At 46.0% G+C, this 12,989-nt stretch overlaps 1 protein-coding gene across 10 annotated transcripts in view; it reads left to right on the forward strand.

Annotated features, from left to right (window-relative positions):
* afdna (afadin, adherens junction formation factor a) overlaps window positions 1-12,989 on the forward strand; it is a 53,463-nt gene that overhangs the window by 29,574 nt on the left and 10,900 nt on the right. For all 10 annotated transcript variants that reach the window (XM_019871508.1, XM_019871504.1, XM_019871502.1 and 7 more), the window contains 11 exons: window positions 195-393; window positions 872-978; window positions 2,140-2,220; window positions 8,210-8,275; window positions 8,363-8,436; window positions 9,350-9,468; window positions 10,245-10,445; window positions 11,375-11,466; window positions 11,777-11,971; window positions 12,080-12,206; window positions 12,569-12,971. In XM_019871508.1, coding sequence (XP_019727067.1) covers window positions 195-393; window positions 872-978; window positions 2,140-2,220; window positions 8,210-8,275; window positions 8,363-8,436; window positions 9,350-9,468; window positions 10,245-10,445; window positions 11,375-11,466; window positions 11,777-11,971; window positions 12,080-12,206; window positions 12,569-12,971 — 1,664 coding nt within the window. The remainder of the gene's footprint in view (window positions 1-194; window positions 394-871; window positions 979-2,139; window positions 2,221-8,209; window positions 8,276-8,362; window positions 8,437-9,349; window positions 9,469-10,244; window positions 10,446-11,374; window positions 11,467-11,776; window positions 11,972-12,079; window positions 12,207-12,568; window positions 12,972-12,989) is intronic.

Here is a 12,989-nt window from a genome sequence, read left to right on the forward strand (position 1 = left end):
TCTTGGAGATCGTATTTGCCTTTCAGGTGAAATTTCCAGGATGCCACGAAAATGGATACGGAATTAGCTATTCCGATTCCACGATCGATACATCATATTGATCCAAATCAGGGCTGCAACGAACCATGACAAACATGCAAAACACGAGAAGGAATGAGCTACGACGAAGCGTTTTTCTTCCTCCATCCCGCCAGGAGCTGATCGACCACGTGGTGGCGGTGGCGGAGAACACGGCGGACGAGCTGGCGCGTAGCGACGGCCGCGAAGTGCAGCTGGAGGAGGACCCCGACCTGCAGCTGCCCTTCCTGCTGCCCGAGGACGGCTACTCGTGCGACGTGGTGCGCAGCCTGCCCAACGGCCTGCAGGACTTCCTCGACCCGCTGCTGCAGAGAGGTACGCCCGCAATAGCGTTTCGAAAGATAAACATTTTCAATGTCCAATCCAGTGTTTTGTGAGCAAACTGAATGTTTCAATGACAAAATACAATACTCAGAATTGTGGCAAAATAGCATGCTTTTTGCCCTCTCCTGATCAAATCGTATTTTCAAGGAAAGAAATGTGAAAAAAAACATCCATCTATTGTAGTCTTTTTTTTTTTTTTGGTGATGAAATATTTTGGAATGTTTCATTGGCTCAGAGTGCTCGAGGTGAAAGAAACCGCAAAACATCAAACATTTCTCTGAATTTTTGTGGGAGTATTAAAACCCCCCACATTCAACACATCTTTTGTCAGCCTTTGATTGGACTGAAAGGAAGAGCAACATTTTCTTTGGTTGAGATCCAATCAGTTGAAGATATCACAACTTTCACTAACTTTGTTGTGTTGGACATGAGAGAGACATTGCGTAAGTTGATTTGTTCTGCCCACCAGGCTTCTGCCGGCTGACGCCGCACCCTCGCTCCCCCGGAACTTGGACGGTCCACTTCGAGGGTGCCGACTGCGAGAGCCAATTCGCCGCTGTCGACAACGCCGACATGGTACGTATGACAGCCAACATCGAGAGAGCCGGCGTTTCTACTGAACACAAGCAGCAAACACACGCGTGAAATGCATGAGTGAGCTTGTCGCACGAAACGAGAGTGCCTTTAAGTTCGAAAATGAGCGCAGACTTTTTCTGCAACTGGCCCGTTTTATTCCTGCCTTGATGCCTATTTCAGGACACCTCAAAATCCCACAAAACGCCTTCGTGTAGCTCGGATAGCCAACCATTTTCCTTTGATGTTCATGAAGGCTGGGTGTGACCTGCACTGCAGCTTTTCGCATCCCAGTGACATTGTGGGAGTTTGTCCCACCCGTGGCCACCTCATAAACACCAAAGCGTCCATTTTGACGGCTGGGATGGTTTTCGCCCAAGTCCGGGAAATGTTGACTCTCGAAGCTTTCCTTCAGGCGACGCTTACCGCAAAGTGCATTTTAGCGAAAGTGAGTCATTGTTGCGGACGCTCACGTGACTCGCACGTCAGTCTGCTCAAAATGCCGTCTCGGGGGCCACACACGATGATGACAACAATGACGAAGAAGGCGGGACACACACACCCATACACGCACACATAGTGAGTGCAGACATCTTGTTTTCCCCTCTGCCATCAGCGTGTTGGTGTTGGACGGCCTTTGAGAGAACATTTTCTCCTGTGATGTGGGAAGGCGCGGCTGCTGCCACGCACGCTCACTCCGCCCGCCCCGCGCATCTGCGCGCTTTTCTGAATTTGTATGTTGGTGTGAAAAGAGTGTGCGATTGCGCATGTGAGTGTGCCTGTGAGAGAATGTATGTGTAATGTTTTTGTTCGTGAGTGCGTGTGTTTGTGAGCGTAACCGCGTGAGACGGTATGTGAAGGCTTGCGTGCGTTTGTGTGTGTGTGGCTATGCTTTTTTGTGCGGTATGTGTGTGTATGTGTGTGTGTTTGTGTGTGTGTGTGCGCAGCTGTGTTGTGGTTTCCCATTCTTGACTTGCAACCAGCAGTTCATCATTGGCCCTCCTTCTCCTCCTCCGCCGCCTCCCCCTTTGTGTCTTCCTTGTTGATGCGCTCCACTTTGATCACTCGCGCGCCTTCCTTGAGGTGCCAGGAGGAACCTCGGTCACTCACTTGGTGTCTTTTCTTTTCTCATCTTTCCTCCCGTGTACGCGCGCGTGGCGTCAGCCAATGAGGAAGGAGCCGGAGGTGGTGACGGTGACGCTGAAGAAGCACAACGGCATGGGCCTCAGCATCGTGGCCGCCAAGGTAAGCCCGACCGCCCGTCGGTTGACCCGCGTGCACGCGCAGATCCTTTCTTTGAACTTTTGTGGAGCATTTTTGAATAATAAAGAGCTGGTGAGCAATCCGGAAATAAGCGGAATGCTTGGACGTTGGCTTGAGATGGATTTCATTGTTGAGTCTGACAAAAGTGCAAGAGACTAAACAGAAGAGCGTCACGAGGTTCTGCTTAGTGGCTTTGTTGAAGTGCTGCTGTGGATCACTGTCCACGTGTGTAAATACTCGCCCACCAAACACAACAAGAAATCACCAAGTGCGGGGCGGGAAACATCATCCAGATGTTCTTTGAGCAAATATTGATGGCTGGAAATATTTAATTGAATCTGTAACGCTTTCATGAAATTGCAAGCTCCACTCGCGCACAAGTTGTGTCAAACAAAACTCGCGTTATGCATTGGAAACAGACGCAGCACTTTGTCTTAGCTTAATGCTACAACATTATGAGAAATGTCGTAGACAGGCTAATGAATAGTTTCTATGTTTAAAAGGAAAAAAAGCTTTGTTAAGAAAAAACAGCAAATAATTGGCATACTGGATTAAAAAAGCATAAATGAGCAGGCTTTTCTGAGAATTGAGCGATGGCGAAAAGAAATCCACAAATATATGAATATGCAAATACTGTACCGTAAATGCCTGAAAAATTAGTGCTGTATTTTTTTGGAGTATAAGTCGCATCAGTCAAAATGTATGAAAGTATTGTTAGATTAGCATGCGGCGTCTGCTACGACAGCCATCTGTGCAATAACCGAGCCAGATTCTACCTTTGGCCACAATGACACACGGGATTCTTGTTCAAGTAAACCATTTTAATTAAAAAAAAAAAAAGAATAAGGTTTTTGTAGTTAGAAGTTAGTGTTTAAAATCCAACAGGAACTCATTTGCTGCCCTCAACTCAATTTGGGTGCCAGTCCGAGCTCTGATTTCAACATCCCTGATCCTGAAAGGACACTTTGATCCTGTCGTCTTTCATCTATAACTGCTTCAAACAACAAAGTGTTTGCAGAAAAGTGCTTAAGATTGAATGACTGTGCGTGTCATGCCTAAGATTGAATGACTGTGCGTGTCATATGTGTTAAGACAAGATAAGAAAACCTTTATTCGTCTCACAATGGAGAAATTGTGTTGTGTTATTTTGTTATGATGTTATTATGACTTCAAGATGGCGCCGTGCGAGTGGCTGCCTTTACAGCAGCTCCTAAAACTTTTTGTTCTTCTACTTTCTTCTTCTGTATATAACTTTGCTGCTGTATAAAGATTTTCTTATTGTAACAAGTCGCACCGGAGTATAAATCGCAGCACCAGGCAAACTTGGAAAAAGACGAATGACCTCCAAGTCCGAAAAACACTGCAATCTGCATTTTACTGAGTCACTTACAGCAATCGTGAAAGTCTTCTTCCTTTGTCCGCATGACGATCTTAAACTTGTTTCTGAAGTCACCACTGAACTTGCCTTTGTCAACATTGCACAGCATAGCCTTTTTTTTTTTTTAAGGGAGGGGGGAGTAATTTTGTTTCATTTTCTACGGGATAAACTTGTACCTAAATTAAGCAAGCGCTGCCGTTGCCGCTCACGTGCGTTGGGAGTGAGCTGAAGTTTAAATAGAAAACCTCCGTCCTGCTCGTGGCCACCGATTTCCTGTGTGGGAAGGAAGGATGTTTGGGAGGAAGCCTCCTTTTTTTTTGCGCTGTTTGTTTTTTAAGCACTTTGTGTGTACGTGCGTGTGTGCGTGCGTGCGTGCGATGGGAACGACAGGTAGGGAGAATTTTGTCCAAACAGCTGCTTGGATTCTCAGTCGACGGGGCTGGGCTTATGTAACTGGCCGTGTGTGTATGTGTGTGTGTGCGTGCGCAAAGCAGTGCACCACTTCAGTCGGACCAACCGGCGTCCCGGCTCGGCAGCACTTTTGCGGAGGAATTTTGACGCTGCTCAGGAACTTTTTTTTTTTTTTTTTGGAGACCGGGAGCCTTCTGTTTTCTCAGGTGTTTGACCGCCACGGCGCTTCAATGCTACTTTTCAAGTCCACCTAGCTTGGCGTTGCACGCTAACAGGCAAAGACGTGTTTGTGCGTGTGTGTTTTGGGAGCAGTGTGGAGCAGGACATGTGGTTCTCCGTGGTGGGCAGGAAAGAGCAGGTATGTTTGTTGTCATGAGAATGTATCAAGAGGTGAATTGAATTTAAAAGGAGTGTGTGAAGAGTGTTGTGTTTTTTTTTTCGTGGCTAAAGCGCGGGCGACCGTTGCACGTGTTGGTTGCCGCCAGCAGCTTTGATGGCCTTCATCTTTGTGGCTTTGGTGTTTGCTTGAAAGGCTGCCTGGCTAATGGTTCAACTTGTACACACACGCGCACACAAACGCACACGGGCAGCATATGTTTGCAGCCGTCTGCAGATTACAGTTGAGCCATTCGGTCACTGCTTCAGTACAGATGTGCCTGAAGATATTAAGTTCACTTGTAATTCAAATTTGGTATGTCTCTCAAATCATCTTTGCCCGATTGAAATGATTCAAAATAGCTTTATTCCGTTCCTGATATTTTTTTTTTTTGTGAAGGGCTGTATAAGACAAGAACACTTTTATTTGTCTCAGAATGGAGAAATTCCCAATTCACAGCAGCAAAAATCATGAAAGGGAGAAGTAGAGGAACAAAAAGTGCATAAGTAAAGATAAATTTTAAACTATAAATACAAGCATATTCAGAATAGGTGAGTGGGGATGAGTCCAGGTATGATGGTCAGATAAGATTTGCTGCTGAATCACTGTAAATGACTCCTCCGTGATCTGTAGTCATATTCATTTTTTTGCAGAGGATAAGGCATATACAGTAAATCCCCCTCCATCGTTCCAGAGGACGCCTGCAAAAACCAAATGCCACTTCGCAAACATTACATGACTTACAAAGCAGTGCAGAATGCCTCATCCAAACACAACACAACCACCAATCAGCGGCTGACAAAAAGATAGTGGCACTCCGATTGGCTGAATCAGTACATGCAAGTAGTTTTTTCATGACTGGGCGGATTTAAACTCAAGACAATGCCGGAAAATGCTGGCAGGATTGAAAACCACAAATGCGGAACCTGCGATGGAGAGAGTTTTATTGTATGCATGTGATTATTCTTATCTTGTGTGTCTACATGTGTTGCTGGACCATTTGTTGTCAATAGCTGTTGCCGATAGGGTTGTAGCATCGCGACTCTGTAGTCTCATTTTGAGCCTGCCTATGGGGTTTTCCATTATGTGTTAGCATGAAGCTATCTGGGGGCATTTCTAAAGCAAAGTTGAGGGGTTGTTTGTGAACATGCGTTGCGATTGTCGGGCGTGGCGCGTGCCTTTGCAGATGCTCGTCACCAATACTGAGGGATTCTCGTTTTGTTTATCCAGTTGAGCGCTGAAACAATAAGAGAGCACCAAAAGTTTGTGTGTTTGAAATCTTGCTCGTGTGTTTGTTTGTTTGTTTGACTGGAGGAAGGCTTGCAAAAGGCAAACAATGGCTTTGAAAAAGCCCACCTCACCCCGCCCCGGCAAGCATGTGGTCAGCAACAATGGGCTGGATGTCTGATTTCCTGTGGATGAAAAGTTGCTGCACCATCTCACAAAATGGTTTTGTCAGCTTTAACAGACACCTTGGCACATTTGGGTTTGGTTTTCAGCCGCGTCTGTGTTCAATTAAAAGTAGTACTTGCATTTTTAGCGCTCGTCGGGTGAGGCACGAAAATGTTTAGGAAGAAGAAAGAACCCCGGAGGCCCCGAACTGTTCTTGTTTGAACACGCGGGACACAAGGCAAATAGGCACAGGTGCACTTGATCAGCTTGAACTTTTGTGTCGGACAACCCGAGGAATGTGCTACACTTGTGCCAAAACGCTTTCTGCTTATTTTTTTCTTCACGCCAACCTACGTTTTTGCTACTGCAAACCGTTCCACGAGTGCACAAAGTGGAGGCTGACAAGTGTCATTTGCTACTGCGCCGGTGCACACTTGGATCAACGGAGCAAACCTGGCCGATGTTTTTGTGTCTGGACGCCTTCAAGCAAAAATAATAACGTCCAAGTATCTGTGGGAAAACATATTTTTTTAATTTCAAGTCAAGCTACGCTCATTGGCCCTTTCATTGGCTCGCTGCTATCAACAAAACTTTTATTTACAGTGAACAAAGCAGCTTGTCTGAGATTGCAAGCCAGGAAACAATGGAGCCGGTAGGGTCAAAATTTGGACACTTGATATCTCTGTGCGTATGCATTATTTTTATTTTTTTAACATTTCAGAATTTTTGCAACAATATGTCCCATTTTATTTCAAAGTGAGTGTCTCCATTCCCCATAACTTTCAATATCGGTCCAAATTTTAACATTTATCCCAACTCCTTTGCAAGAAGAAAAGTGTCAAAAGCCTTTTTAAGTTTTGCCCTCACTTGCTGCTTGTTTGAGGCTCTTGCGGATTTCACATTTGTAAAACTCCGACTGAAATCCATTTCTTGGCCACTTCCAAGCAGCTTGAATTGCTTACTCGGTACATTTATGGTCCACGTGCCTCCTCGGTTCTTTAGCATTTGGTTAAACGCGTGTACACTTTAGTCCCGTGCACCTCACGATACCTCCAGTGTGGTTGGCAAATGCTGTGGTATGCCTTGGATCACGACTGGTTTCCCTCTCCGTACATATGAGCACATACGTGTGCGTGTTTGTCTGACATGAAAATGTGATTCATTGCAGAAAAACAAAAACATCCATTTTTGATTGTTCTCAAAGCTCCTTTCAAGTTATTCAAATGTCCAACATACACAAACGATCTTTTTTTTTTTTTTTGTGGCACAAAAGTCATTGTCTCAAATAGCTACAATTTATTTTTTCTTGTTCTAAGGCAATTTCGGGGAAGGGAAGTCAGATAACGTCTTATTATGGAAGGAAAGTTTTGGTAAAAACATGCAAAACCGACTAATTGTATCGTAAAAGTCCCAGTAATAACATCTTACAAAGCCACCTTGTACGCTTCAACAGTAATATCCTAAATTAACAAATAAACCCCCCCAAAAAAACATCTTTTGATTCTGATTTTTGCAGACGAAAAGTCCTTGTTTTCAACTGGTTTTCACTTTTGTCGGCTCATTCAAAAGCAACGTCCGGCTGCAGGAAGTCAACAATACAACAAACCTGAAACGCACCTTAGGTTGATTTATTTTTTTTATTTTAGTGAGCAATTTGTTTTCAATGTATGCTATGGTGGTGGTTTTAAAGTGTTCTACAAAGTTGAGGTGAGTTGAGTTCGTCATACCTTTTTTTTATTGTTATATTTTTAAAAGTATCTTTGGTGCATGTTACATCATACATCATACATTTTCATCTTTGCTTCTTCAAATGTTCTGAAAAGAAAAAAAAACACAATATGTACTTATTAGACATTTGAGGTCATCAGCAAAAATCATCTTTAGTGCTTGTAACATATAAAACTATTGGTAAATAAAATTAAAATTCATTTTAGGCACCGATTTCATCTTACAAAAACAAGTCGTTGGCTACCTTTTGGAAAAATAAGTCAGTAAAATTAATTTGGGGCGCTTCTTACATATTACGGTAAAATTACATAAAAACATCTCATTTGCTTATTGCAGACTAAAAGTAAAATCAAATCAAATCAATTGAGGTGCCTATGTAAGCAAACCAGTTTTTGTCAGAGCAAGGTGCAGCTTTTGCTTTGCAAATGCTTTTCGTTTGATAATCAAATGAAAAACTTGTCCAAGAAATGCCACGAAAATGTGCTTTTTTTTTTTTTTCTTTTCTCCACTCACAAAGCCAATCAACTTCTCTCATGCAGGAGTCTGCATGCATTTTACTCCTCATGTGGCCTTTTCTGACCTCAAACTTGTTGAAGGTCTGCTCCCATGCGTTTCCACTTTTAGACGCTCACCAGGTGGCGCCACGCCATTTGGACCACGGCTGAGTTTTGTGTGTTTTTCCGCAGGGCGCTGGCCAGGAGAAACTGGGCATCTACATCAAGTCGGTGGTCAAAGGAGGCGCGGCCGACATGGTTGGTACCGCAGTGACGTTAGATGCAACCTCTCTCACACAAACACACACTGAGACACCTCTTTTTTTTTTTTTAATGGCTGCGTAGGATGGGCGTCTGGCAGCCGGCGACCAGTTGTTGAGCGTGGACGGGCGCAGCCTAGTGGGCTTGTCGCAAGAGAGGTGAGACATTCCAAAAGTCTGATGATGCCTGTTACAGTCCGGAGTGAATTGTCGGCCTCAACCACACACACACACACGCACGCACGCAAAGCATCAGCACGCGCACGTGCGCGCTGATGCTTTGCGCTTTACTGGTGCTGGAAACAAACAAATAAATGACATGACGTGACCACATCCCACCAACCTCAGGCCTGGGAATGATTTTCAAATGCTGTTTGTCCGAGTCAAAAACATCACATCATTTGGAAGGAGACATAGTGCACATTGTTTAACACACACCCCCCCAAAATAGTTCACAAGTGTCCCAGCAACACATTTTTACCATTTTAGGATGGTCAATATGGCCCTAAAATTAAATCAAAGATTTTTTTTCCCGGGCAGCCCGGTGGTTGACTGTTTAGCGCGTCTGCCTCATAGTGCACAGGCGCAGGGTTCAATTCTGGCTCCGGCCTTCCTGTGTGGAGTTTACATGTTCTCCCCGGGCCTGCGTGGGTTTTCTCTGGGTACTCTGGTTTTTCTCCCACATTCCAAAAACAAGCGTGGCAGGTTAATGGAACATACAAATTGTCCCGATGTGTGAGCGCGGATGGTTGTTTATATGTGCTCCTCGATTGGCTGGCAACCAGTTCAGGGTGTCCCCCGCCTACTGCCCGAGAGGAAAGCTGGGACAGGCTCCAGCACACCCGCGACCCTCGTGAGCGTAAGCGGATTTGAAAATGGATGGAGAGATGGATGGATGGATTTTTTTTCCCCCCACAATTACCCGATTTCAGATTAGAATTAATATTACAATAAACACAAATGGTGCAGCAACGTCTCCTCGGATCCAGGAGCTTCTTGGTCGTTTGTTGGCGCGTTTGACCGCAAGCGAAAGTGAGCGATTGCTGATTTGCGGATGCCTGCGCTGCTCCAGGGCGGCCGAGCTAATGACCAGGACGGGATCGGTGGTGACGCTGGAGGTGGCAAAGCAGGGAGCCATTTACCACGGCCTGGCCACGCTCCTCAACCAGCCCAGCCCCTTGATGCCTCGAGGTACCTCTTGCGTCCATTTCATCAAAGCAGCTTCCCTAAACCCACATTGTCTTGAGAACATCAACTATTTAGCCAGTCCAACCTACGACGGCTGAATTTATTCATTGCTGAAATCTGACTTGCTCTTTGGGTCCAGTTGGGCCCATTTTTGACATTTTCAGCAATGCAAAGGAGCCGCATGAGGCTTCTACGGCTCAAATGTGACCTGAGTCTACTAAAAATGGACTTTAGATAAACCAACCCGTATTGCGTCAGGAACTAATGGTAAAATTGGCCATCTTGAAACTACAATGGGTGCATTAATTTCAAGGGCAATTCTAACAAGTCTTCAAGAGAGCACTATAAACAGTCCCTCAAACTGTCTGTGTGACCACCACATTGCCGCCAAAACCCGCTCTTGAAAGGGTCTTGAAAAATCATGAAACTGCATTATAAACATGCATATGAAAAACTACCAGCAGCAGATGTTTTCAACCCTTTCAGGGACAGCGGTTACTACAGTGGACAGGTTACAGGTTATTATTTGTGCATGATAAGGGTAATCCAACAACAAGTGATACAAAAGCATTCAACGTGTGTTCGCTTTTCTCGGAAACATTGATATTGGATTTATCCTCCATGTTTTTATGTCAGACAGGTCGGCCATTCCTAATTTGGTAAAGAGCATTTTTACGAGGGTATGCTTGGTCCGCATTATGCAATGTGTACATGGGAAAACCTTTCCTTAGTCGTGGAACGATTGTGTGAAGACCTCGCGTCACTTCCCGTTTGTGCAGCGTCGGACCGCGGCCGCGAGAAAAATGGCAAGATGCGTCCGAAGAGTGAAGGCTTTGAGCTGTACAATAGCTCGGTGCAGAACGGCTCCCCGGAGAGTCCGCAGGCCGGCTGGGACGCTTACCCGGAACCAAAGAAGATGAGCGGGGAAGACCGCCTCCTCAAAAACCGGGCCGACCACCGTTCCAGTCCCAACGTGGCCAGTAAGCACGTCAAAATACTGTATTCAAACATCTTGGGAACGTTTTCCACTTTTCACCAATTCCTTCCAGTCACGCAAATGACAGATTGTCCCTGAAAAGAATTGTCAGACATTTTCCAAACTTAGCACATGCCTTCTTATTTCAAAATGTATTCAACCCAGCTAGGCCTGTCACGATAAATACCGTATTGGCCTGAAAATAAGACGGCCCTGATTATAAGACGACACCCTCTTTTTCAAGACTCAAGTTTGAAAAAAGACTTTTTGAACACCAAATTAATTTTTATACAGAAAATAATTACAGTACATCTGAAGCAAATGATTATTACAATATATTTGAGAGAAAAAGCATGTTATTTTGCCTCATTCAAATATTCGTAAATGAATGGCTTCTGGTTTTTGAAATATAAATGACATCATAACTTCTCCTCAGCTGCCGGTTAACCTGGCCGATCTTCGACCCACTTTTCTCCAGATTGTCACTACGTTTCTCCATTTTCTGTTATCTCTTCTTTTATTTTCTTCTCTTTTCCTTCTTACCGGTATGTTTTATTTTTCTTCTCCGTGCTACCGTTATTTTTATTTTTATTCTTCGTGGCAGGGGTTCACTTTGGCCTGGGGAGTCAAGTTCAGCATTCGCTTCATTGATATCTGGCGCCATCTAGCGTCGCGAATGGGTATAATGTGTAGACCCCGAATATAAGACGACCCCCACTTTTTCAGTCTTATTTCAATGTAAAAAACACCGTCTTATATTCGGGCCAATACGGTACTATATTCGCTAATAGCTCGAAGAATAACATTTACATTTCCACGGGTCTTTGTTGACTATGCCTCATTTACATTCACTCGCGATGCTTCCACATTTTCCACAGTAGAACTCCGCATTCACTAGTCGTCTCCTTTCAACAATGAGCGCTCTCTCCTCAGATCAGGGCCAGAGTCCTGCGGGCAAGCCAGTGTATCCTGCCGGGCCCGGCACCAAGATCACCTCCGTCTCCACCGGCAATCTTTGCGCTGACGTAAGTACTTCGCCGCTTTTGCCTCGCAGCCGACGGCTCCCGCCTGAGGAATTCCAGAAGTATGTGAAAGTTGACACCATTATGCCAACGGAACTATTTTCTGGCAAACCCAGATGGTTTCTTTGCATCAAGAGTGAATGAACTTTTGTCCTGACTTTGACAAAATCGCATTTTAGCACCAAACACATGAGCACTAAATTATTGTATTAGTGTGGTCGAATATTATGAATGAAGCCTTCTCATGATGGTGATGTTCAATAGGCCCTGTTTTTAGTGGACCCTTGGTTAATCTTGGTTGCCCCTTTCTCAGGATGAACCTTCACCCCCGCGCCCGGAGGCATATCCCATCCCCACGCAAACCTACGCCCGCGAGTACTTCACCATCCCGGCATCCAAGAGCCAAGATCGCGTTGTGGGCCCCGGGCCGGGATCCTCGCAGCACTGGCAGACCATGGAGGACAGGGAACACCTCGCCTCAGTGGACAAAATCCACAACAGCATGCAGGTTCAAAACACTCCCCGCCGCTTGTGCTTCCTGTCCCTGAAAAACCTCAAAACAAGTGAGCTCAACTGCTCGCTGCAAACCCTTTTGACCTTTTCCTCTCCCGCTTAGCGGGTCAACCACTTCCAGGAGGACATGTACCCTCCGCCCGGGATCCTGAGGCCGGACGAGCGCATGCAGCAGCACTACCAGCAAGAATACCAGCACAGAGATCTGGACTATCAGAGGGGACCTCAGGGTAAGAAGCTTCAGGTCCACAGCACGACCAGCGACGCGGTCACAAACAACCCCAACTGTCGAATGCTGCACGGGGTTCGGGAACCGCTTTTCATGAATGGGGGACCGTCAACAGAATTTTTAATCGTGGCTGAATTGCGTCGCAGAGTCGATCAAAAATGCACTTGAACATTTACAAAAACTGGATCTGTCCTAAAAATCGTTCTATTGTGATTAATTCACACAAGGTCTTGTGAATTCTCATGGAAAGATTCCACTTTTGGAAATTTGTTTCATTTCGCAAGCCTGTCAACAACTAACAGGAGTCCAGTTGCCTCGCTAAGTTCCTGCTTCTCGTTGTAATGTGGCTCGACGTGCTTTCAGGTGTGGCCGGAGCGGACCACTGGGTTCCTCAGCAGCAGGTTTCCTCCTCGCTGGAGTCGTCCACGTCCAGCCAGGAGCACCTCAATTTCTCGGCGTCGTCCGGGAAGAACCAAAAGACGGGGCCAGGCCGCTGGAAGACGCCCAATGCGCCGCACGCTGCGCATGCCGTGCCGCCGCACTCGGTCCAGACGCCGTCCCGTTCGGACCTGCCGCCGCCGCCTCCCCCGCCGCCGGCCCCCTACCCAGACGCCTACGACATGTATGAGCCCCACTCCGAGATGCCTCTGCCGCCGCCGCCCGGCGCCGTCAACTCGGCGACGGCCCAGCAAGCCGCCGACCGCAAGAAGCGCGAAGAGCAACAACGTTGGTATGAGAAAGAGAAAGCTCGCCTGGAGGAGGAGAGGTACGCTGCCGCTTTTTT

The sequence above is a fragment of the Hippocampus comes genome, unplaced genomic scaffold (assembly GCF_001891065.2).
Source record: "Hippocampus comes isolate QL1 unplaced genomic scaffold, H_comes_QL1_v1.1 scaffold100, whole genome shotgun sequence".
Lineage (NCBI taxonomy): Eukaryota > Metazoa > Chordata > Actinopteri > Syngnathiformes > Syngnathidae > Hippocampus > Hippocampus comes.